The sequence below is a fragment of the Littorina saxatilis genome, linkage group LG17 (assembly GCF_037325665.1).
Source record: "Littorina saxatilis isolate snail1 linkage group LG17, US_GU_Lsax_2.0, whole genome shotgun sequence".
NCBI classification, from domain to species: Eukaryota; Metazoa; Mollusca; class Gastropoda; order Littorinimorpha; family Littorinidae; genus Littorina; species Littorina saxatilis.
In genome coordinates, this window is record NC_090261.1 from 62,668,481 (window position 1) to 62,693,378 (window position 24,898).

The 24,898-nt window shown below is 45.2% G+C and overlaps 1 protein-coding gene across 1 annotated transcript in view; it reads left to right on the top strand.

Annotated features, from left to right (window-relative positions):
* Positions 1-24,898, top strand: part of LOC138952058 (vam6/Vps39-like protein) — a 121,567-nt gene that overhangs the window by 15,368 nt on the left and 81,301 nt on the right. Inside the window, exons 8-11 of the mRNA XM_070323630.1 lie at positions 3,542-3,634; positions 3,776-3,959; positions 5,221-5,341; positions 21,764-21,881. Coding sequence (XP_070179731.1) covers positions 3,542-3,634; positions 3,776-3,959; positions 5,221-5,341; positions 21,764-21,881 — 516 coding nt within the window. The remainder of the gene's footprint in view (positions 1-3,541; positions 3,635-3,775; positions 3,960-5,220; positions 5,342-21,763; positions 21,882-24,898) is intronic.

Below are 24,898 nucleotides of genomic sequence, written 5' to 3' on the forward strand. Positions count from 1 at the left end.
GTCACAGGTCAGCGTCAAAGGAAAAATTAGACATTTTATATCTTTTCTCGGAAACTATCAAAGCGATCGGGCTCATATTTTGTTTAGTCGTGACCTCCAATGACCTCTACACTTTAACGATGGTTTCGTTGACCTTTGACCTTTTTCAAGGTCACAGGTCAGCGTCAAAGGAAAAATTAGACATTTTATATCTTTGACAAAGTTCATCGGATGTGATTGAAACTTTGTAGGATTATTCTTTACATCAAAGTATTTACATCTGTAGCCTTTTACGAACGTTATCAGAAAAACAAGGGAGATAACTAGCCTTTTCTGTTCGGCAACACACAACTTAACGTTGGGCTTTTCTCGGAAACTATAAAAGTGACCGGGCTCAAATTTTATGTGAACGTGACTCATTGTGTTGTGAATAGCAATTTCTTCCTGTCCATCTGATGCCTCATATAATATTCAGAACTGCGAAAGTGACTCGATCGAGCGTTTGCTCTTCTTGTTTTAAAATGGGATACTATTTTCCATTGGTGTCCATGCTCTGTCCATTTGTCAGTCTCGTTATCTGGTCAGGTATTTTCTATTGGTGTCCATGCTCAGTCCATTTGTCAGTCTCGTTGTCTGTCAGGTATTTTCTATTGGTGTCCATGCATGCTCTGTCTATTTGTCAGTCTCGTTGTCTGTCAGGTATTTTCTATTGGTTTCCATGCTCTGTCCATTTGTCAGTCTCGTTGTCTGTCAGGTATTTTCTATTGGTGTCCATGCTCAGTCCATTTGTCAGTCTCGTTGTCTGTCAGGTATTTTCTATTGGTGTCCATGCATGCTCTGTCTATTTGTCAGTCTCGTTGTCTGTCAGGTATTTTCTATTGGTTTCCATGCTCTGTCCATTTGTCAGTCTCGTTGTCTGTCAGTTGTTTTCTATTGGTGTCCATGCTATGTCCATTTGTCAGTCTCGTTGTCTGTCAGTTGTTTTCTATTGGTGTCCATGCTATGTCCATTTGTCAGTCTCGTTGTCTGGTCAGGTATTTTCTATTGGTGTCAATGCTCTGTCCATTTGTCATTCTCGTTGTCTGGTATTTTCTAACTTCTGAACAATGGTTACACTGGTGTATCTTTATATTTCTGTCCACCTGGGAATTTGAATGGAGTAAACTCTGATTGTTAGGGTCGCTCAAATTCATTTAACACTTACCACTCATCACTTCCGTATAAACATCAATAGTCCAATGTATTACCAGTCATCAGTTGTGGATGAATAATAGTCCAATGTATTACCAGTCATCAGTTGTGGATCAACAATAGTCCAATATATTACTAGTCATCAGTTATGGTGGATGAACAATAGTCCAATGTATTGCCAGTCATCAGTTGTGGATCAACAATAGTCCAATATATTACCAGTCATCAGTTGTGGTGGATGAACAATAGTCCAATATATTACTAGTCATCAGTTGTGGATGAACAATAGTCCAATATATTACCAGTCATCAGTTGTGAATCAACAATAGTCCAATATATTACTAGTCATCAGTTGTGGTGGATGAACAATAGTCCAATGTATTACCAGTCATCAGTTGTGGATCAACAATAGTCCAATGTATTACCAGTCATCAGTTGTGGTGGATGTCCAATGTATTACCAGTCATCAGTTGTGGTGGATGAACAATAGTCTAATGTATTACCAGTCATCAGTTGTGGTGGATGAACAATATAGTCCAATGTATTACCAGTCATCAGTTGCGGTGGATGAACAATAGTTCAATATATTACCAGTCATCAGTTGTGGATGAACAATAGTCCAATGTATTACCAGTCATCAGTTGTGGTGGATGAACAATAGTCCAATATATTACCAGTCATCAGTTGTGGTGGATCAATAGTCCAATGTATTACCAGTCATCAGTTAGGGATCAACAATAGTCCAATATATAACTAGTCATCAGTTGTGGTGGATGAACTATAGTCCAATGTTTTACCAGTCATCAGTTGTGGTGGATGAACAATAGTCCAATGTATTACCAGTCATCAGTTGTGGTGGATGAACAATAGTCCAATGTATTACCAGTCATCAGTTGTGGTGGATGAACAATAGTCCAATGTATTACCAGTCATCAGTTGTGGTGGATGAACAATAGTCCAATGTATTACCAGTCATCAGTTGTGGTGGATGAACAATAGTCCAATATATTACCAGTCATCAGTTGTGGATCAACAATAGTCCAATGTATTACCAGTCACCGGTTGTGCTGGATCAACAATAGTCCAATGTATTACCAGTCATCAGTTGTGGATCAACAATAGTCCAATATATTACCAGTCATTAGTTGTGGTGGATGAACAATAGTCCAATGTATTACCAGTCATCAGTTGTGGTGGATGAACAATAGTCCAATGTATTACCAGTCATCAGTTGTGGTGGATGAACAATAGTCCAATGTATTACCAGTCATCAGTTGTGGATCAACAATAACCCCCCGCGGGTTAGGGGGAAGAATTTACCCGATGCTCCCCAGCATGTCGTAAGAGGCGACTAACGGATTCTGTTTCTCCTTTTACCCTTGTTAAGTGTTTCTTGTATAGAATATAGTCAATTTTTGTAAAGATTTTAGTCAAGCAATATATTGTACTACGTTGCAAGCCCCTGGAGCAAAGTTTTGATTAGTGCTTTTGTGAACAAGAAACAATAGACAAGTGGCTCTATCCCCTCTCCCCCCTTTCCCCGTCGCGATATAGCCTTCGTGGTTGAAAACGACGTTAAACACCAAATAAAGAAAGAAAGAACTCCAAATAGTTTCAGAGATAAAGACGATTTTGTGAGGCTCTGGTTCGTCCACGACCCACGAAGCAAGGTGAAGGCTAATGTAAAATTATCACTCATTAGTTGTGCATGAACAGCAATAGTCTGATGAATAGTTATCACTAACAAGTTGTGGATGAACACCTATAGTCCAATGCATAAAGTGCTCACCACCTGCAGGATTAGCCACAAAGTTTCTGGTAGTGCTACTGCCTTACTATGACAATTTGTGTTGTAAGCAAGTTTGTTGTGATCGTGGGATTTCGAATTTACGAAAATATTAGTTTCAATGCAGTTGGTTTTTTGTTGTTGACTGTGTTGCCCAACTTTTTCATCTTCTTTCTAATCTTAGTACATACATGTGTGAAGCTAATAACTGCGTAAACACAACTGTGTGCTTCATAAGAATAGGTTTGCAGGGAACATGTGCTTATAGCAGTAGTATATATTTCATTAGAGTTAGATTCCTCTTGGTACACAATTGACTGACAGTTGAATGCTGTTGTATTTGTATAACGGTAGTCCATGTTGCATTAGAGTTAGACTGCTCTTGGTACACAATGGACTGACTGTTTAATACGGTTGTATTTGTATAACGGTAGTCCATGTTGCATTAGAGTTAGACTGCTCTTGGTACACAATGGACTGACTGTTTAATATGGTTGTATTTGTATAACGGTAGTCCATGTTGCATTAGAGTTAGACTGCTCTTGGTACACAATGGACTGACGGTTGAATATGGTTGTATTTCAGAGCGACCTCAGTCTTTATGACTACCCTCATGCCTTATCATGGAGCAAGGATTCACTGTGTGTTGGCTTCAAGAGAGATTACTACATCATCAATGTAAGTCAATTACTTACTGCTTTATTCAAATGTTGACAGTTGACAGTTGCCATGTGCTGTGTGTGTGTGTGTGTGTGTGTGTGTGTGTGTGTGTGTGTGTGTGTGTGTATAACCTCAATATTGCCATGTGTTCCTGTGCAGTCAACCACAGGCAGCCTCAAAGAGTTGTTCCCAGTGGGGGTCCAGCAGGCAGAACCCCTGGTGGCCAGGCTGAGAGACCAACGCCTGTTGCTGCAGCGAGACAAAATGTCCATCTTCATCAATGCTGAAGGGGAGCCCACCCAGCGAGAACCTATCAACTGGTCTGACATCCCCATTGCCATAGGTATTTCCTAGTATCTCATAACTGATAGTGAAACAAGCACCAAATGGTCTGACATCACCATAGGTACTTTCTAGTATCTGATAACTGATAGTGAAACAAGCACCAAATTGTCTGACATCACCATAGGTACTTCCTAGTATCTCATAATAATAATAATAATAATAGTGGCAAGCTTATATAGCGCGAACCATGGGGTTAACCCACGCTCTCCGCGCTTTACATCAAACCGAACAATGCAATACATGTTTACAATAAATAGTATCCTAGTTCATACAGTAGTGTAAATGCCATAATGCATTAATTATACAAACAATAACATCCAAAGAAAAACACACACTCACACAAGTTAAAGCTAAGTACATAGTAAGAAAAATAATATGTTAAATCACTATCTCATAACTGATAGTAAAACAAGCACCAAATGGTCTGACATCACCATAGGTACTTCCTAGTATCTGATAACTGATAGTGAAACAAGCACCAAATTGTCTGACATCACCATAGGTACTTCCTAGTCTGACATCACCATAGGTACTTCCTAGTATCTCATAACTGATAGTAAAACAAGCACCAAATGGTCTGACATCGCCATAGATATTTTCTAGTATCTGATAACTGATAGTGAAACAAGCACCAAATGGTCTGACACCACCATAGGTACTTCCTAGTATCTGATCACTGATAGTGAAACAAGTACCAAATGGCCTGACATCACCATACGTATTTCCCGTTGTCAGATAGCTGATAGTGAAACAAGCACCAAATGGTCTGACATCACATAGGTATTTCCCGTTGTCAGATAGCTGATAGTGAAACAAGTACCAAATGGTCTGACATCACATAGGTATTTCCCGTTGTCAGATAGCTGATAGTGAAACAAGCACCAAATGGTCTGACATCACATAGGTATTTCCCGTTGTCAGATAGCTGATAGTGAAACAAGCACCAAATGGCCTAGCATCACCATCACTGAGATCAACTTGTGTATGTATTGTGTCAATAGAACACAAAATTGAGATCAACTATTGTATGTAGTGTGTCAATAGAACACAAAACTGAGATCAACTATTGTATGTATTGTGTCAATAGAACACAGAACTGAGATCAACTATTGTATGTATTGTGTCAATAGAACACAGAACTGAGATCAACTATTGTATGTATTGTGTCAATAGAACACAGAACTGAGATCAACTATTGTATGTATTGTGTCAATAGAACAAAAAACTGAGATCAACTTTTGTATGTATTGTGTCCACAGAACACTATCCGCCCTACCTTGTGGCTGTGCTTCCAAAGTTTGTTGAGGTTCGAACCATTGACCCCAAACTGATGATACAGAACCTACAGCTTCCAAAAGCACGCTTGATCTGCCAGGGCAGGTATGGCATCTGTGTGCTTGGAATTTCTTTTGTTCTTCATAAGTACTGTATCATCATCTTTTCCTGTAATTCTTTTCTAATTTTTAGGGTTAGGGTTAGTATCATCATCTTTTTCAATTTTCTTTGGTTCTTGGTTAGTATCATCTTTTCCAATTTTTCTTGGTTCTTGGTTGGTATCATCATTTTTTCTTTGGTTCTTGGTTAGTATCATCAGTTTTGTGCTTGGCTCAGTAATGCCAGTCTCTTGTGACTTGCATAGCAGTATAGTTCTCTGACCTGACAGCAGTATGGTTCTCTGACCTGACAGCAGTATTGTTCACTGACATGACAGCAGTACAGTTCTCTGGCCTGACAGCAGTACAGTTCTCTGACCTGACAGCAGTATAGTTCTCTGACCTGACAGCAGTATAGTTCTCTGACCTGACAGCAGTACAGTTCTCTGACCTGACAGCAGTATTGTTCTCTGACCTGACAACTGTACAGTTCTCTGACATGACCGCAGTACAGTTCTCTGACCTGACAGCAGTACAGTTCTCTGACCTGACAGCAGTATTGTTCTCTGACCTGACAACAGTACAGTTCTCTGACCTGACAGCAGTATTGTTCTCTGACCTGACAACTGTACAGTTCTCTGACATGACAGCAGTACAGTTCTCTGACCTGACAGCAGTACAGTTCTCTGACCTGACAGCAGTATTGTTCTCTGACCTGACAACAGTACAGTTCTCTGACATGACAGCAGTACAGTTCTCTGACCTGACAGCAGTACAGTTCTCTGACATGACAGCAGTAGAGTTCTCTGACCTGACAGCAGTATGGTTCTCTGGCCTGACAGCAGTATGACAACCTGACAACCTTTCCACTACATGTGGTATGAGTTGCAAGAATAGCTGTGACTGCATTGGAGATGTGGACAAAGATGTTTTTGTCTTTTCATGTGGCTATGTTTTATCCATATGTCTATAGGGAAACCATATACATACAAATAGCCTTCATTGCCTGACTGAGCAAGTGGAAGTGTACATTATGGAGGGATTATGTCTACATTGGTGGGCTGGGGCTCAGATGGGTGGGCTGGGGCTTAGTGACCTTAGATGGGTGGACTGGGGCTTAGATGGGTGGGCTGGGGCTTAGTGGGCTTAGATGGGTGGGCTGGGGCTTAGATGGGTGGGCTGGGGCTTAGTGGGCTTAGATGGGTGGACTGGGGCTTAGTGGGCTTAGATGGGTGGACTGGGGCTTAGTGGGCTTAGATGGGTGGACTGGGGCTTAGTGGGCTTAGATGGGTGGGCTGGGGCTTAGATGGGTGGGCTGGGGCTTAGATGGGTGGGCTGGGGCTTAGTGGGCTTAGAAGGGTGGGCTGGGGCTTAGTGGGCTTAGAAGGGTGGGCTGGGGCTTAGTGGGCTTAGATGGGTGGGCTGGGGCTTAGTGGGCTTAGAAGGGTGGGCTGGGGCTTAGTGGGCTTAGAAGGGTGGGCTGGGGCTTAGTGGGCTTAGAAGGGTGGACTGGGGCTTAGTGGGCTTAGATGGGTGGACTGGGGCTTAGTGGGCTTAGATGGGTGGGCTGGGGCTTAGATGGGTGGGCTGGGGCTTAGATGGGTGGGCTGGGGCTTAGTGGGCTTAGATGGGTGGGCTGGGGCTTAGTGGGCTTAGAAGGGTGGGCTGGGGCTTAGATGGGTAGGCTGGGGCTTAGTGGGCTTAGAAGGGTGGGCAGGGGCTTTGGTGGGTAGGCTGGTGCTTAGATAGGTGGGCTGGGGCTTAGTGGGCTTAGATGGGTGGGCTTAGATGGGTAGGCTTGGGCTTAGATGGGTGGGCTGGGGCTTAGATGGGTGGGCTGGGGTTTAATGGGCGGGCTGGGGTTTAATGGGCTTACATGGGTGGGCTTTAGGGTTAGTGGGCTTAGATGGGTGGGCTGGGGCTTAGTGGGCTTAGAAGGGTGGGCTGGGGCTTAGTGGGCTTAAAAGGGTGGGCTGGGGCTTAGATGGGTGGGCTGGGGCTTAGTGGGATTAGAAGGGTTGGCTGGGGCTGTCATTGTTGACTTATAATATATGCTGTCTGACCACTAGGTCATGAATAAGTCATGTTGGACAAAAACTGGGTTCACAACCGTCAAACATTCAAAAGTAAAAAGTACAAGAACTAGGGCATCAGTTGTATCAGCTTATTAGAGCCCTAGGTTAGGAGTGCAGCTTTGCTTTCAGAGAACTAGGGCATGAGTTGTATCAGCTTATTAGAGCCCTAGGTTAGGAGTGCAACTTTGCTTTCAGAGCACTAGGACATGAGTTGTATCAGCTTATCAGAGCCCTAGGTTAGGAGTGCAGCTTTGCTTTCAGAGCACTAGGGCATGAGTTGTATCAGCTTATTAGAGCCCTAGGTTAGGAGTGCAGCTTTGCTTTCAGAGAACTAGGGCATGAGTTGTATCAGCTTATTAGAGCCCTAGGTTAGGAGTGCAGCTTTGCTTTCAGAGCACTAGGACATGAGTTGTATCAGCTTATTAGAGCCCTAGGTTAGGAGTGCAGCTTTGCTTTCAGAGCACTAGGACATGAGTTGTATCAGCTTATTAGAGCCCTAGGTTAGGAGTGCAGCTTTGCTTTCAGAGAACTAGGGCATGAGTTGTATCAGCTTATTAGAGCCCTAGGTTAGGAGTGCAGCTTTGCTTTCAGAGAACTAGGGCATCAGTTGTATCAGCTTATTAGAGCCCTAGGTTAGGAGTGCAGCTTTGCTTTCAGAGAACTAGGGCATGAGTTGTATCAGCTTATTAGAGCCCTAGGTTAGGAGTGCAGCTTTGCTTTCAGAGAACTAGGGCATGAGTTGTATCAGCTGATTAGAGCCCTAGGTTAGGAGTGCAGCTTTGCTTTCAGAGCACTAGGGCATGAGTTGTATCAGCTGATTAAATTACATATCTTATCCCAACTCACATATAGCAATTTACTTCAGTCTAGTGCTAGGGCGCTGCCACGCATCACCTTGGTAACAAGGGAGGCAACCCTAAAAAAAGAGCTACCTTGATCTGTAACAGGACAAAGTCACATGACTTCCCGACCTTGCTGCCATCTTTAAATCATTCTTTCCTCAGCGATCCGTGGCCACGGACGTGTTTGCTATTCGCTTAGGCTTTTCAGCCGTTTGTCAGACTCTTACTTAGAGTTGACTTCACCTTGGTTTCCTGTGCACGTTCCTCTGCTCCTTTAGTGTGTTTGGTGTGAGCTTTTTTGCTATTTTCGTTGTTGTTTGACTTAGGTTTTGCCAGGTTTAGACATTTTTGTTGTTGTTTACTTGTTCATCCGCCATGTCGGAGAGCGGTAAAAAGAAAGTTTCTAAGTCAGCGGCGGAGCCTTCTGTCTAAAAGCCTGTGCGCAAGTCTAGAGTTCCTGCTAGTCATGCGTTGGTTAAGGTGTTAGACCCTAAATCAAAACATTCGTTTGACGTTACTATTGATTTGCCAAAATCTCCATCTATGCCTGAATTGCCTTCTCAGTGATAAGCAGGATGTTACTGCTATTCTTCGCTTTCAGCGGATCTTACGTCTACCAAGGCAGAGCTTTTGTCTTTGCCTTCTGGTGTCTTGGATGCACGTTCCCTTGGCAGGGTGCGTGTTCCTCCCGCGGCGATTGTGACGACGGCCGATGTGCATGCGGCCTTTGATGGCGGTGATGGAGATTTGCTGCTGCGTACCCAGGCTTCGTCTGCGGGTCGGCCTGGTGACGCTCAAGGTATTTATCCTTCGCTAGTATCTGGGTTCTCCGGCCAACGTGAAGGGCGTATACTGGGTCACATAGCCGCACCGGGTCTCCGGGCGGTGAGTGAAAGCTTTCTCCCCTTGCTATGCCGTTCCGAATGCGTGTGCGGCTGGTACAGGGGAAAAGTCCAGATACGCGGGATAGGCTGTCGTTGGCACCCTCCGTACCTGGGTACGAGGACAGATCGGCACAGCCTTCCTCGCTTCCGCCCGGTGGGCAGGAAGCAGTCCTCAGGGATACACTGCTTGGGTATAGAATCCCTCGGGTGTCTTCCCTTCCGGTTGTCTCTTCGCCTGGCTATCATAGTCTGGGCGTAGTGGACTTCCGGATGGCACGGAAGTGCAGGAGGATGATTCGGAGTTTGGTGCTTCCGCTCATTTCGATGATGAAGACATCGGCTTCCGCGTTCCATTGCGGCTTCCGCTAGCTCTGAGCTTGGCAGCGGAAGTCGCGTCAAGGTATTTTGAGGAGGGTGTGGCAACGCCGTCAGGCTTGTGTGCTCAACCTCCTTCCGCCTTGGGGGATTTTGGTTCTACGAAAGACGAGAGGCAGCACTTCCGTTTCCGTGAGTCGCCTTCTGTAGAACGTTGAAGAAGGTGTGGCAACGCCGGCAGGTTTGTCTGCCTCACCTTCTTTCCCTCCAGATAAGGACGTATTTTCCGGAAAGCTTCACCAGACTATAGCAGTCAGTGTGGTAGCGTAATTCCGGCATGCACGGATGTGCAGGGCTAAGGCTTTGATTATGGTGCTTCCGTTTAGGGAGAAGACACCAGTTTTCGGCTACTATCAGAGTTTACCCATGCTTTAGCATAGGCAACGGAAGTAGTTTTGCTGACATTGAGTAAGCGGTGGTGCTTCGGCAACTTGGCCGTACCACCACCTTCAGCTTTGGTTGACTTTCGCTCAGTTAGGGAAAAACGCGTTCCTGTTGGATCTGCAGATCTCCCTCTGTTGCCTCTTTATGGCAATGGTTCTGAGCTTAACCTACGGCAAGGTCAACTCACCGACTGACACGAGTGCCTCTTTTGGCAGCTTACAGTACGGTTTTTGGACTTAGTCTTTCTGTGGTTTGCTCTTGTGAAGCATCCCACTTCTCTCTCTCAGGGTACCTGACAGAAGTTCACTTCAACAGCCATTTTTATTACCTCATTGACACTTGCCCTCCTGCGTGCTGCTCTTCCGTATACAACTGAGCTGGTTACGCTTAGGGAGACGGCTGCAGTAGAACAGAGCTGTTCCTTATACTGAGCCTCTCTCTTGTCTCTGAGGGAATAAGCACATGATCTTGTCGAGTTATCCTCTCTTCGGAAACTTCGCAAAGATCTCTCTCGCGCTCCATCTCCTCTGCTCTTGTCAAACTTCGAGTTTCGTTGTGACGCGGGGGAGACGGATGTTATGACGCGGCTAGCCACTTTGGCTAAAGTCTGCTGAGCAGCTGAGCCTCCCAGCGCTTCTCTTTGCACATTCTGTGCACGCGCGCAGGTTCTTCTTTCTCTCTAGGCTAGGATTCAAGATAAAGCACCTTTGGGAGTGTTGCTTGCTTGGTCAGCCTTCGCTTGGCTCTAGGTACACGTAAGAGGCGGATTTACTCCGGCACTTTTCACTTTTTGTTTTTCGCAAGGGGAGTGTTCGCACGTCTACGCTACGTTGCGTTACTCCCCATATTCTGGCAAGATTCTGGGAACTGCTTCAGCTTGCCACATGCTACCTCACATTAGGCAGGATATGGAAGCTAAGCAAGCACACATAGGGTTAGTCCCTCTGGCTTAGGAAGACTTTGCGGTATGTACGCCGATCTACGGTGAAGCTGCATACCTCTTCTTTTCAGCCTTCTCGGATGAAGCTGCTAAGGCCACTATTTTTTCGCCTTAGCAGTGGAAAACAAGTCAAGCTATTAAGGCATACTCAGCTTTTACGGTTTACGGAATCGCTCGCTTTCTCATAAGAGTCATAAGCTTTGGTTTTCCGACAGCTCGCCAGAATATGTCCATACTTACTGGTCACTTTCTGACTCAGAAGTCTTTAGGGTCACTGAGTCACTGTCCGTAACCTCTCAGACGGAATTTTTCCGGTGAAGCCTACCTCTTATGGTAGTGGCTTCTGTTAGCGACTTTCACTGCGCAACACAAAGGACTTGCAGAAAGTCCTTAATTTCAGCGTTTTCATTTTAAGAGGTTACGGAAAGAACTATGGACACCATCTTGTGGCTAAACTTAGGTTTGGCACAGAAGTTTTTAGCATTGGGTTAGTTTTTTTCCCATACGCAAAAGACAGTGAACTTTTATGTGTTTGCCAGTAATAAATAGAATCACAGTTCCTTGAGGTTCAGTGATTCAACTTTGGCATTACGCCTCTCAGGGCCTTCTCCCGCGAGTTAACAAGCTACACTCTTTTTGTAGCCTTCACGCGGCGGCCCCTGGATTTTTCTTAAATTTGCAATGCGCTAGGATCGAGTTTTCTCCCACATCGCAGAATAGTAGGCTACGCATTTGTTCGCCCTGTTACATTCTTTAGCCGTCTCGGCTAAACCATTGAAGTGACGTCACACTTGTCACAGTATGATGGTATAGGCTTCCGGCTTTACCGCGCCTACCCCTCTTTTTACCTGAGGGATGAATCACGGTATTCCACTTCAGGTATTCAGCTTTGGATACTTTCTCATGTCTTTCTGCACGCGTTTCTAAGCGGCAATTTAGGCTGAGCCAATTTCGCTCAAAGGGCAGAGGGAGGGTACAACTTACCTTTCCCTCAGCGGTGACCCAACTTTAGGTTTCTAGCGCTTGTATTTCAAGATACAAGATACAAGAAGTTTTATTGTCCTCATCAATACAAGGAAATTTGGCATGTGTGTGGCAAGACATGATACACTGATACATAGACATTTACAAAACACAACTGAAGTTCAATATCAGCACACCCTTACGCAACATACCCACTACTTCATACACACAGGCCCGGACATACGCAACCCACAATTCACCCAGTCATACAGCTCCACATGCACTTACTCATTCATGCAGCACTCTAGCACCCGGCCATGTACAACTCACACACTGGAACCCTCATACGGCTACATATTGCATTATAACACCCGCACAAACATTACAACCTCAAACATCGTACTAGATCTACAACTAACAAGCATACCTCCACTATCATGCACCGAATACATCATCATACATTACATCATAACATATTGCATTATAACACACGCACAAACATTACAACATCAGACATCGTACTATATCTACAACTAACAAACAATCATACACTATCAAACACCAAGTACATCATCGTTCATTAAATTAAATCGTACCCCCCCACCCCACCCCACCCCACATTCACAATCGACACAGAATACATCATCATGCATATATACATTACATCTTAACCCCCATACATTATCACAATTTACATTACATCATACACCCCCCCCCCCCCCCCCCTATACGTACCACAGTTCACAGCACTCATTGTCCTTCCGCAGTCACAGTTCACATCACCCATAGTCCTCACAGCACAGTTCACATCACCCATAGTCCTCACAGTAACATTTCACAGCACTCAAGTCTATCTAGTATACTACATGTATCACATTCACAGGGACTGGTTCTGGAGTCGTACAGCCATCGGGAGGAACGAGTCCCTCATCCGGTTCGTCCTGGCCCGCCAGCACCTCAAACGGCGTGATGACTCACGCGTGGGCTCGCACGATGCGAGCGCCTGGTGCAGAGGGTGGCGGTCGTCAGAGCGGATCATGCTCAGCTTCTTCAGCGCCACACTCGGGAATCGAGTGCTGAGAGGCTGAAGCTCAGAGCCAATGATGGAGCCTGCTCTCTTCTGTGGTAGCAGAGCTGGTTGAAGGAGACGACACTCTGAATAGTCGCCTGGTAGAAGAGGTGGAGGATCTGTGGGTCGACGTGGAACTGCCGCAGCTTCCTCAGGAAGAAGAGCCTCTGGTTTGCCCGCTTCCACACGGCGTCCACGTTTGGCGACCAGTCGAGCTGGTTGTCGATGATGGTGTCCAGATACTTGTAGGTATCCACCATCTCGACTGGTTCGCCCTTGATGATGATGGGGTCGACGGCGGACTTGGTTCGTCGGAAGTCCATGATGAGTTCCTTCGTCTTGCTCACGTTGAGCTCCAGGAAGTTGTCGTCGCACCACTGCACCAGCTCCTCCGCGGCGAGTCTGTACGCCGATTCGTCGTTCTTCAGAATGAGACCTGACTAGTTACAGAAACCTTGGTTGTAGAGGCCTTATTTTTCCCTAGGCCGGTTCTTTTACCTTGAGAATTTTCTCTCAAGGCTTCTGAACTAACTCCATGTAAGGCCTCTAGCGTTACGGTCATCGGGAAACTGAAATTTTAAAAGACGCTCACGCACCCCTCTCTTGGCACGGGGAGCGATAGGAGCATAGTTTGAGAGCGGATCAGGTTACTGATACCCTCACGTGTCTTTCCCAATTGCGGGCTGGGCTAACTTAGTACTCGCACGCAATCAGGTTTTCAATACTCCCGACTTTTCACTCCTGATTTTGCAGAAGGGAAAGATTACCCTTATCTTTGCAGCCTAGGCATAGTCTTTATCATTGTTCAGCAAAAGGCCACAACACGGTCTCGTTCCGACCACCGAGGTTAAGCGGCATCGGTCTCGGTTACTACCGGGATTGGTGACCGTTTTTGTATATGGGCCTGTCAGGCATTCTTTCTAATTTTCAAGCTGCGGCCTTATGGCTTCAGCTATCGTACTGCCGTTTACTCACGCTCAAATTCAGCAGTATTTCGCTCCCGTGAGGGCTTCATTTCCGGTTAACAGAAGTTCGCCCTCTTTATTTCAAGCCAGCGTGTAGGGAGATGGGGACTTAGCTCTCACTGTTACCACTCCCTTAGCCATTGAGGACAACAGTTGTCTTCTCTGGTGCTTGATTTCCTCTCAGAACTTCTGCCTTTCTTTGAAAGATCAGTGGCATTATGTCACACTATCGCAAACGGGTCCTTCCTCCTCCCTCGTTCGCCTTTTGAGGTAAGGGAAAGAAAGGGGGGGGGAGTGTTTTTGTATCTTGGACAATTCTTCTTTGGGCTCTGTCCAGACTGTGTGGGATAGAACATGGGCCTACTTCTAGGCCTTATGTGAATCAGGCTATGCTTCTCCCTAATCTTATCAGTGTGACTTGTTTAGCTCGCATTGTAAGATGACGACAGGTCTCCTTTCACAGGGAGACCGTTATACCGGATAGGGTTCAATACAAAAGATCACAGCAAGACAAGTCTGAGCCTTTTGGTATCGGAGTTTCTATGCTCCACAGGTTTTTGAACTGTTGCAGTCTGCCAATCTTCATAAACATTACGTGAAACGTTCTCCGTTTTACTTCTAGCTGCAGCGCGCAGAGGTAGCGAGATTCACACACTCTTTGGCTTATGGGGATATGTAGGTTTCAATAGAAGCTCTCTACCTCACCCTGTTTCTGGCCAGACTTCTTAGTTAGGCTTCAACAGCTGGGACAGCCATCTCTGATGGTTTTATAGTTTTCCTCTTTATAAGATTCTCGCCATAGGTGATCCTTGGTTATGAATCTGACCAGTTGTATCACTGCTCCATCCTGTTTTTTACAGGTGGTTTAAGGTCATAAGTAAAACTACTCTTATCATCTTTGAACACAATGGTAGATAGGGTCATATCTACGTTGGCGTCAGAATCGGTAGGATATTCTGAAGTCCTTGACTCCGCCTATTGGAGATCATAGGAGCTCTCTATCAACCTTTACCTGTGTTACTTTTACAGTGCGCGCAGTATGGTTCTATTGCGCTTCCAGCAACGGTAGTTGCGGGGCAAATTATTGCCTAGCTCATAGTTTGAGCATCCCACGGCCTTCATTAGCAATCTGCTATATGTGAGTTGGGATAAGATATGTAATTTAATCGAAAATTTTAGTAATAAATTTTCATTTGATTAATATACTTACCCAACTCACAACTTTCCCTCCTTCCCCGCTAGTGGGTTGTTAAAAAAAAAGAGGGTAGTTTTGATACGCTTTCGGGCGAATGATTTAAAGATGGCGGCAAGGTCGGGAAGTCATGTGACTTTGTCCTGTTTCAGGGTCAAGGTAGCTCTATTTTTAGGGTTGCCTCCCTTGTTACCAAGGTGATGCGATGCAGCGTCCTAGCACTAGACTGAAGTAAATTGCTATATGTGAGTTGGGTAAGTATATTAATCAAATGAAAATTTATTACTAAAATTTTCGATTAGAGCCCTAGGTTAGGAGTGCAGCTTTGCTTTCAGAGAACTAGGGCATGAGTTGTATCAGCTTATTAGAGCCCTAGGTTAGGAGTGCAACTTTGCTTTCAGAGCACTAGGACATGAGTTGTATCAGCTTATCAGAGCCCTAGGTTAGGAGTGCAGCTTTGCTTTCAGAGCACTAGGACATGAGTTGTATCAGCTTATTAGAGCCCTAGGTTAGGAGTGCAGCTTTGCTTTCAGAGAACTAGGGCATGAGTTGTATCAGCTTATTAGAGCCCTAGGTTAGGAGTGCAGCTTTGCTTTCAGAGCACTAGGTCATGTATAATTCCCTATTTGAATTACATAACTTTACCCAACTCACAAATAGCAATTAACTCTAGTTCAGTGCTGGTATCGCTGTACGCGTCCCCTTGGTAACAAGGGAGACCACTCTAAAAAAGAAAGTGATCCATCCCATAATGTCCGACTATTGCTAGTCTGACTTCCGTATACGTGCGCATATACCGCCAACTTATCATTCCACACTCAGCGGTCAACAAGACTGGTCGCTTATCAAGTACGCTCCAGCTGTTTTCAGCCTTGTTTCTGAGTCTACGGACTCTGGCTTCGCCCCTTGGTCTGCCGCTGAGCTTTATCTACACCTTTGCTGTTTGGGTGAGACCTTGCCTGTTTTTATGAAGTTTCGGGCGACAAATTCTTGTCGCGCTTTTGCGAACTTGTAAGAATTTTTCTAGTAAGAAATTTTTCGTGAGTTCGTTTTTGTCTTGGCGGAGAACGCCAGGTTTTTACTTAGTTTGAGACGGGCTACTGTTGCAGCGTCTCATACTAAGAGAGGATTCCTCGTCTAGTAAGAGTAAGAGTGCCGGACTAACCGCCTTTTCACTCTCAGAACCGGGAACAGGCAAATGTTTTGATGTTTTGGTCGACAAGCCGTCGACCGCCATTTTGTCTGCTTAAGGGACAAGGTCACTCGCGATGACAAAGATGTTGTTGTTGCTTAGGATGTTGTTGTGTCGGGGGCATCTGGTGGTTCAGGTGTTTTGCCCTCCGACGCTGCGTTCGTCGTTACTGGCGATTAGTTCGCAGGTTTCGTCTCTGGCTGATTAACATTTAGCCTCCGGTCAAGCTATGTTAATGTCAGACAGAGTTAGTCTTTCGGGTTTAGCCCCAACTGAGACTGGGTCTGCTCTTTGCCCTGGTTTAGCGGCCACGAACGGGGCCTCGTTTTTACTGACGCTTAGCGTGCAGGTTTCTACGTTAGCGTCAGAATTGTCCTTTACTCGGGAGGAACGGTGTTCACCCCCTTCCGGTGTTTCAGATGCTTTCTCTCTAGCCAAGTTCCGGCCATCTCCTTCAGCTACTTCGACTTCCGCTCAGGCTTCAGCGACTGTGACTCGGGCTGATGTCCATGCCTCGCCGGCCGGTGGGGTTCGCATGGTGTCTCTGCGGAACACGCCGACTCTTGACAAAGGTATGTTTACACCGCAAGTAGCTAGGTTCTCTAGTGAAAGCGGTGTGCGAGCTCAGGAGGCAGTCAAGCGCTACTTATGCCTTGAAGGCCCGATGAGCAGCGAAAGGACGGGGGGGCTCCGAACATCTCTTTATGAGAATATCGGGGACCTTCTTCGTCCTCTTCCGCCCGGTGGGCAGGAAGTAGTCGGTCTCGCCGACGATAATTTGTCTAAAGGTCTACCTCCTGGGTCTGAGCTTGTTCTCGAGTCGGACGGTGTGACTGACAATTTGTCTGAAGGTCTACCTTCTGGATCTGAGCTTGAACTCGAGTCGGAAGGTGTGACTGATGACGGTGCTGCCTTTGAGTAACGGACCGCGGGTGTCTGTCTGTGGCCTACCTGACTACGATGGCGAGCAGGAAGGCTAACGAGGGTGCGTCCATGGTGGTGGGCGACACCCAGCTTACTTGCCGTTCTAGTTGTCCAGTGCGGTGACGTGGGCTAACAAAAATGGCATTTAAGTTATTGGTGACTCTGGTGCTGACCATGGGTGTCATTCTGGGGTCACCTACCTGACTACGATGGCGAGCAGGAAGGTTAACGAGGGTGCGTCCATGGGGATGGACGACATCCAGCTTAACTTGCCGTTCAAGCTGTCCAGCGCAGTGACGTGGGCGGCGGAAAACGGCATTTAAGTTTTGACCGGAAGGGGTGGTTGAGAGCAAAGCATAACTTCCTCCACCTCTATCCGGTCCGACGACTTCCGGAAGTGCGGAGGATCAGAATGTTCTCTTCAGCTTCCGGGAATCGTTGTCCATTGCCCTGGAGTTGGCAATTGACCGCGTGTAGCCGGGTTCTCCGGTGAAGGTGGTGGGGTGCATTCATGGGGATGGACGACACCCAGCTTATCTGCCGTTCAAGTTGTCCAGTGCAGTGACGTGGGCGGTTGAAAACGGCATTTAAGTTTTTTGACTGGAAGGGGTGGTTGAGAGCATTTTTAACTTCCTCCACCTCTGTCTGCGTTCGATGTCTTCCGGAGCTCGGAGGAACAGGAAGTTCACTTCTGCGGCCGGAAATCGTCGTTCATTGCCCTGAAGATGGCAAATGTTTTGAAGTCTGATGCAACTCCCGCTTCCTCCTGGGGGGCGGGAAGTGGGCAGTAGGGCTGGCTTTTTGTTGGACAATTAAGTCAAGCAGGGAGTCAGCTTCCGGATTGCACGGTTATGCATGACGGCTGTTCAGATGAAGGTGCTTGCGCATTAATGTTTAGCACTGAATTCAGGTTCCGTTTCAAGTTAGCAAGTGCAGTGGCGCTCGCAGCTCTATTGGGTTGAGGTTCAACGGAATCGTCCGGTGTGTTTCTATGCAACCGGGTGGTTCTGATGTTTACTAATCCGCGGCCGGTTTCGCTTCCGCTTTTGCGGCTGTGTCTTCCGGTTACAGGATGGGATAGCCTTCTACCGTTAACACTGTGGTGTTGGTAGTCGGCACTTTTCAGCTTTTGGCTTCCGGTTCCGTTTCTGCGGTTTCTTTGCTGTTATACAGGCTGTATCCACTTCCTCTTCCAGTCTTCCAGCTGGTATGAGACAGGTGGATGTAGTATCTGGTCATGGAGTTCCGGCGTTTGGAAACTTTTCAAAACGTGTCCGATTTTTGGCAAGTATCGCCTTATCGGGTTTGGTGACTGGTTCTCATCATTTCGATGTTCGTTATGATGCTTTTAAACAGGAGGAGGAAATGGGGAGCTCTTACTTCACTTGTGTCGCTGTTCGCGGCAGTTTGTAGTTGATTTCAGCTTTCTGAGGAGAATCTTTGAGGGTTAAGTCCTTAGATTCTCTGTCGGGGTCTTTTTGTACTTGTGGAAGTTTTCACAAGCGAGTCTTCGTTGTCACCGCTTCCTTGGTGGTCAACGCTCGACTTCATACCTGCGGCGATGGTGCTTTGGCTTGTGTCTTACGCTCAAGTAGCGTGTCACTCACGGAGCGTTTTCTGTAGGCTTTGGTTAACTCCTAACTTAAGAACTTAGGTTCTCTTTTTGCGTTCTACGGAACCGCCCTCGGGTTTGGCGAACATCCATCTGGATTTGATAGCAAGGAGAAACTGTCTGTAAGATCAAGATCTCCTAGCTCGGGTACATTGTCGCATCTTTTCTTTATGATGGGCTCTTTTGAGCTTGCTTTTATTCTCTCGCCTGGGCGGTTACGTTCTAACTGGATATCTTTGTGGTCCTACAGGACGCAGATACAAAGGATGTTTCTTTGCCGGTTTTTTTTACATTTAGTCAAGTTTTGACTAAATGCTTTAACGTAGAGGGGGGAATCGAGACGAGGGTCGTGGTGTATGTGCGTGTGTGTGTCTGTGTGTGTGTGTGTGTGTGTGTAGAGCGATTCAGACTAAACTACTGGACCGATCTTTATGAAATTTGACATGAGAGTTCCTGGGTATGAAATCCCCGAACGTTTTTTTCATTTTTTTGATAAATGTCTTTGATGACGTCATATCCGGCTTTTCGTGAAAGTTGAGGCGGCACTGTCACGCCCTCATTTTTCAACCAAATTGGTTGAAATTTTGGTCAAGTAATCTTCGACGAAGCCCGGACTTCGGTATTGCATTTCAGCTTGGTGGCTTAAAAATTAATTAATGACTTTGGTCATTAAAAATCTGAAAATTGTAAAAAAAAAATAAAAATTTATAAAACGATTCAAATTTACGTTCATCTTATTCTCCATCATTTTCTGATTCCAAAAACATATAAATATGTTATATTTGGATTAAAAACAAGCTCTGAAAATTAAATATATAAAAATTATTATCAAAATTAAATTGTCGAAATCAATTTAAAAACACTTTCATCTTATTCCTTGTCGGTTCCTGATTCCAAAAACATATAGATATGATATGTGTTGTTTCCAAACGAAAAGCCTCAGGCGGGCTGTTGTCTATTTTAGCTTTTGGCTCTATACCCTCGCTTTCGCAGGGCTCGTTCATAGATCTATTCGGCGACCTAGTGGTCGCACAGACGGGTCTTCGCAATCTTGGTTTCCAGACCTCTTAAGGCTGGCAAGAAGGCATCTTTGCTTTCTCACATTCGAATTTCACGGATGTCTACTGTAAGGGTATCCTTGAGATACTCAGGGGCTTCCGCTTCAACTCTGGATTTGGTTCAGAGTCTTTATAGGTTTTTTGTGTTTTTGTTCACTTGTCACTTAGTCTGGCGTGGTACAAAACGCTTATTTCTTACGGAAAGAACCCCTCTTCTTTCCGTTTATTGCAGGTGGCTATCCACCTGTTTTGGGTTTCCGTTTTTTCTTCCATGTCTTATTTAAGACTTTATGAGATTTCGGTCACGTTGTTACGGCTTGGTGCAGCTTGGCTTTACCCTTTTTCAAGGCTAGCCTGGCTGTTTATCACGGAAAACGGCCAAGCTTACTCTAGTAGCTTCTGTGAGAAGTGGGAGTAAGCGTGCTTTCTGGCTAGTTTGATTAAAGACAGCTCTTTTAAGAAAGACTGATCTATGACTTGTGGGTTTTCTTTTAAATTTTCTGGCATTTGAGCGGTAAATGGGAAAACCAGCTTCGAATTGCATTTTCAATTCATGAAGCAAGAGTTTGGCTCCTTTAGAGTCACGTTTAGCCAATTAAACTTTTCGAGTTTCGAAGATTTTTTTGACTCGCACGGATCTTGTTAGATCAGTGAATCAAAGGTCACTTGCCTTATCTTTCATCTCGGTCGTGATTTAACCTCGGCATTTAAGCGGTAAATGGGGGCAACCAGCTTCCAATTGCACTTTCAATTCTTGAAGCATGAGTTTGGTTCCTTTAGAGTCATGTTTAGCCAGTTTAGCATTTCGAGTTTCGAGGATTTTTCTGTCTTTCACGGACCTTGTTAGATCATTGAATCAAAGGGCATTTGCCTTATCTTTCATCTCTGTTGTGATTTAACCTTGGACTGTCGAAAACGACGTTAAACACTGAATTAAGGAGGGAAGAAAGTCTATCTACTCTGGTAGAGGTATGACGTTTTGTAGTCAACCTTACCTAGATGGACTGCTTCACTGGTTTCTTGCTCCTGGGGAGCTCGATGTGGTTATTTGTCCTGTGAGGACGCTCAGAAGGTACCTGTCACGGGCTTGGCGATTCTGTATCTGTAACTGTATCTGTAAGTTACGCTGCACTTGTGGGACAAGTCATCCAGATGTCTGGCATTGGTCAGAGAGTCAGAAGCTTTTATGATATCACTTAACACAGCAGGTGTAAGGATATTGCGAAAGGGACTTTAACCAAGTGAGTCTCCATGTTGATCAGACAGGGGTTCTCCTGTTGACAAACACAGTCTGGAGACGTTAGGGCAGTTTTGCCCTTCTCTATAGCTAGAACGTATGAGGTAAGGGCATGGGCCTCCTCTTTGGCAGTCCTCCAGTCGGGCCTTTTTGGCTGTAGTCCTGGAGTCGGCTTACTGGCGGTCTGAGGAGGATTTTATTAACTTCTACCTCAGAGACGTCTTGAAACAGGACGGCAGTTCCGCGTTACCTGTTATGGTAGTCGCAGGACAGGTCCTAATATCATAATTTCTCTGTATACCCGCCACCTATAGTAGCAATCTGCTATTTGTGAGTTGGGTAAAGTTATGTAATTCAAATCCAAAATTTTAATAATAAATTTTCATTTAATTAATATACTTACCCAACTCACAACGTTTATTCCCTCCCGCCTCCCCGCTGTGGTGGTACTGGGGTCTAAAAAAGAGTGAGTTGGGCTTCGTTTGGAATGATAAGTTGGTGGCATATGCGCACGCATACGGAAGTCAGACTAGCAATAGTCGGACATTATGGGATGGATCACTTTCTTTTTTAGAGTGGTCTCCCTTGTTACCAAGGGGACGCGTACAGCGATACCAGCACTGAACTAGAGTTAATTGCTATTTGTGAGTTGGGTAAGTATATTAATTAAATGAAAATTTATTATTAAAATTTTGGATTGTCATGGTTACATTACAGTGGCGTGATCTACGTGGCGTCTCAGAGCAACCTGTGGCGACTGCAGTCCGTCCCAGCCTCACAACAGATACGGGACCTGCTTCAGAACAAACAGTTTGAATTGGCGCTGAAACTAGCGGTGGGTGCTATTCCATATTTACCAGTTGATGTGGCAATGAAACAAACCGCGAATGCTAATCAAAAATTGTAATAATAAATTTTCATTTGATTAATATACTTACCCAATTCACATATAGCAATTTACTTCAGTTTAGTGCTAGGACGCTGAAAACTAAGCTCACCCTGGTAAGGGGGGGAAGTAACCCTAAAAATAGAACGGCCTTGACGGTCACATGACAACGTCAGGTCAAGGCTACCTCCCAGCATGCTATGCGCACGCGTGCTCTCGCCGCCATGTTTGTAGCCATTCGCTCGAAGCGCCCTCTTATTTTTAGGGGAACTAAAGCGGGGCAGGCGGGAGGGACTTCACTATGTAAATTGGGTAAGTATATTAATCAAATGAAAATGTATTATTAAAATTTTCGATTAAATTACATATCTTATCCCAATTCACATATAGCAGATTGCTAATTAAGGTGGTGGGATGCTCACCTATGAGCTAGGCAACAATTGCCCTGCTGCTACCATCGCTGGTAGAGCCTTGGTACCGTCCTGCCGCGCACTGCAAATGTCGCGCACTGGAAGTGTCGCGCAGGTAAAAGTTGATAAAAACATCCTCAGATCTCCAGTAGGCAGAATCAAGGACTTCAGATAATCTTCCTGATTTTAGCACAGCTAAGGAGGATGCCCAGGCTCTTGCCTCGTGCGTCCTTGCCGACATTAGAAGGAGAACTGACTGCCCCCCCCCTTTTTTTTTCTGTGCCACCACTCATACGCCTGTCTGATCAGTGTTGAGATCCATTTAGAAAGAGTTACCTTAGATATGTCTAAATGCCTAGCCGTGTTCAGAGATAGGAAAAGCAGCTTCTGCTGTTTAACTCTGCTAGGCTCCGTGCGAGACAGATAACTGGTAAGAGCCCGAACTGGGCAGTTAGACATATCGGGGTCCCCTGGAGCCAGAAGTTTGTTAAGAGGAAGAATTCTGATTATGGGGGAAATTTGATCAGGCTTCTGGTTTTTGGCTAGAAACTCCGGCCTAAAACGTAAAGTGATAGAACCATTTTTTTCAAAAGCTATGTCTCTAGATGAGCCTGAGAGAGCGTGAATTTCGCTACCTCTCCTTGCGGTGGCCAAAAGAACGAGCAAAAGTGTCTTACGAGTAAGATTAGCTAGACTAGCTGATTGCAGTGGTTCAAAATCTTGCGATCTTAAGAATTCTAGAACAAGGAAGAGATCCCATGCAGGAACTGGGGCTCTGGTTCTAGCAAAACCTATTGACGCACCTTTTAGGACACTAGCAATAACTCCGCTGAGATTAATGTTGTGACCCAACTGCCTCAACGTAGCCGAAATAGCAGAACGCCTGACTCGAAGAGACGAGGGGGAGCTGTCCTGAGCTGCTAACCATGACAAGTGGTTAGCTACCTGCATAGAACGTGGGGATACAGAATTGACCTGATTCTCTGCAGACCATTTAACCCAAGCCGTCCAATGTGAAGCGTACACTGAGCTCGTAGAATTCCTGTGCGCTTTACGAACCAAATCAAGTGTCCTTTCCGAGGCACCCGACCGGAGCAGGGATCTTCTCACAGTCTCCATGCGTGAAGGAGCAGGGACTGTGGGTTCTCGTGCTGAATGCCGGTGCTATTTCATATTTAGACGTTGATGTGGCAATGAAACAAGCCGCGAATGCTATTCCATATTTACCAGTTGATGTGGCAATGAAACAAGCCGCGAATGCTAATCAATATTTATCAGTTGATGTGGCAATGAAACAAGCAGCGAATGCTAATCCATATTTACCAGTTGATGTGGCAATGAAACAAGCCGCGAATGCTATTCCATATTTACCAGTTGATGTGGCAATGAAACAAGCCGCGAATGCTAATCCATATTTACCGGTTGATTTGGCAATGAAACAAGCCGCGAATGCTAATCCATATTTAGAAATTGATGTGCCAATGAAACAAGCCGTGAATGCTAATCCATATTTAGAAATTGATGTGGCAATAAAACAAGCCGTGAATGCTATTCCATATTGATCAGTTTATGTGGCAATGAAACAAGCTGTGATTGCTATTCCATATTGATCAGTTGATGTGGCAATGAAACAAGCTGTGAATGCTGATCCATATTTAGAAGTTGATGTGGCAATGAAACAAGCCGCGAATGCTAATCCATATTTACCAGTTGATTTTGCAATGAAACAAGCGACGAATGCTATTCCATATTGATCAGTTGATGTGGCAATAAAACAAGCCGCGAATGCTAATCCGTATTTACCAGTTCATATGACGCTGAAAGAAGCAGAGAGTTATTCCCTATTTACCAGTTGAAATGGCAATGAAACAAGTGGTGAATTATGTTCTATATTCACAAGTTGAACTGGTTCTGAAACTTTGAGTAGTGTTATTCTAAACTTGGCCCCCAAAAAATTGCATCACTTTCATTCATTCCTCTTTTAGTCGGGATGTCGAAATCTGTGTACCGCTAAGGTTGGTTGTTATTTGCAGGAACAAGCTGATGAGCCCTCTCTTCTTGTTATTTGTAGAAACAAGCTGAGTGATTGATAGCTCAGACACTGAACATGAATGACTGATATAATGATCAGCTTTGATCGCGACTACAGTCAGACAGATCGCCTACAACGATGGCAGAGAACAAGAAGAAACGAGCGATCTCTCTTGAGAGAAAGCTACACATTTTACACGACGTCGACATGAAGACTGGATTAAAATCGGCGGTTGCTGCAAAGCATGGGATATCGGCATCCACCCTGTCTACCATACTCAAAAATCGGGTGAAGATCAACGATGCTTTCAGCGACTCATCCCACCCACTGACATCCAAAAAATGAGAGAAAGCAAAAACGGCAAGATTTTGGATGATGCATTTTACACGTGGTTCAAACAGACAAGATCGCAAGGTGTCCCAATTTCTGGCCCTCTTCTGCTGTCAAAAGCTCAAGAACTTTCCACCGAATTGGCAATCGACTTCTCTCCAAACAACAGTTGGCTACATCGCTTTAAAAAACAA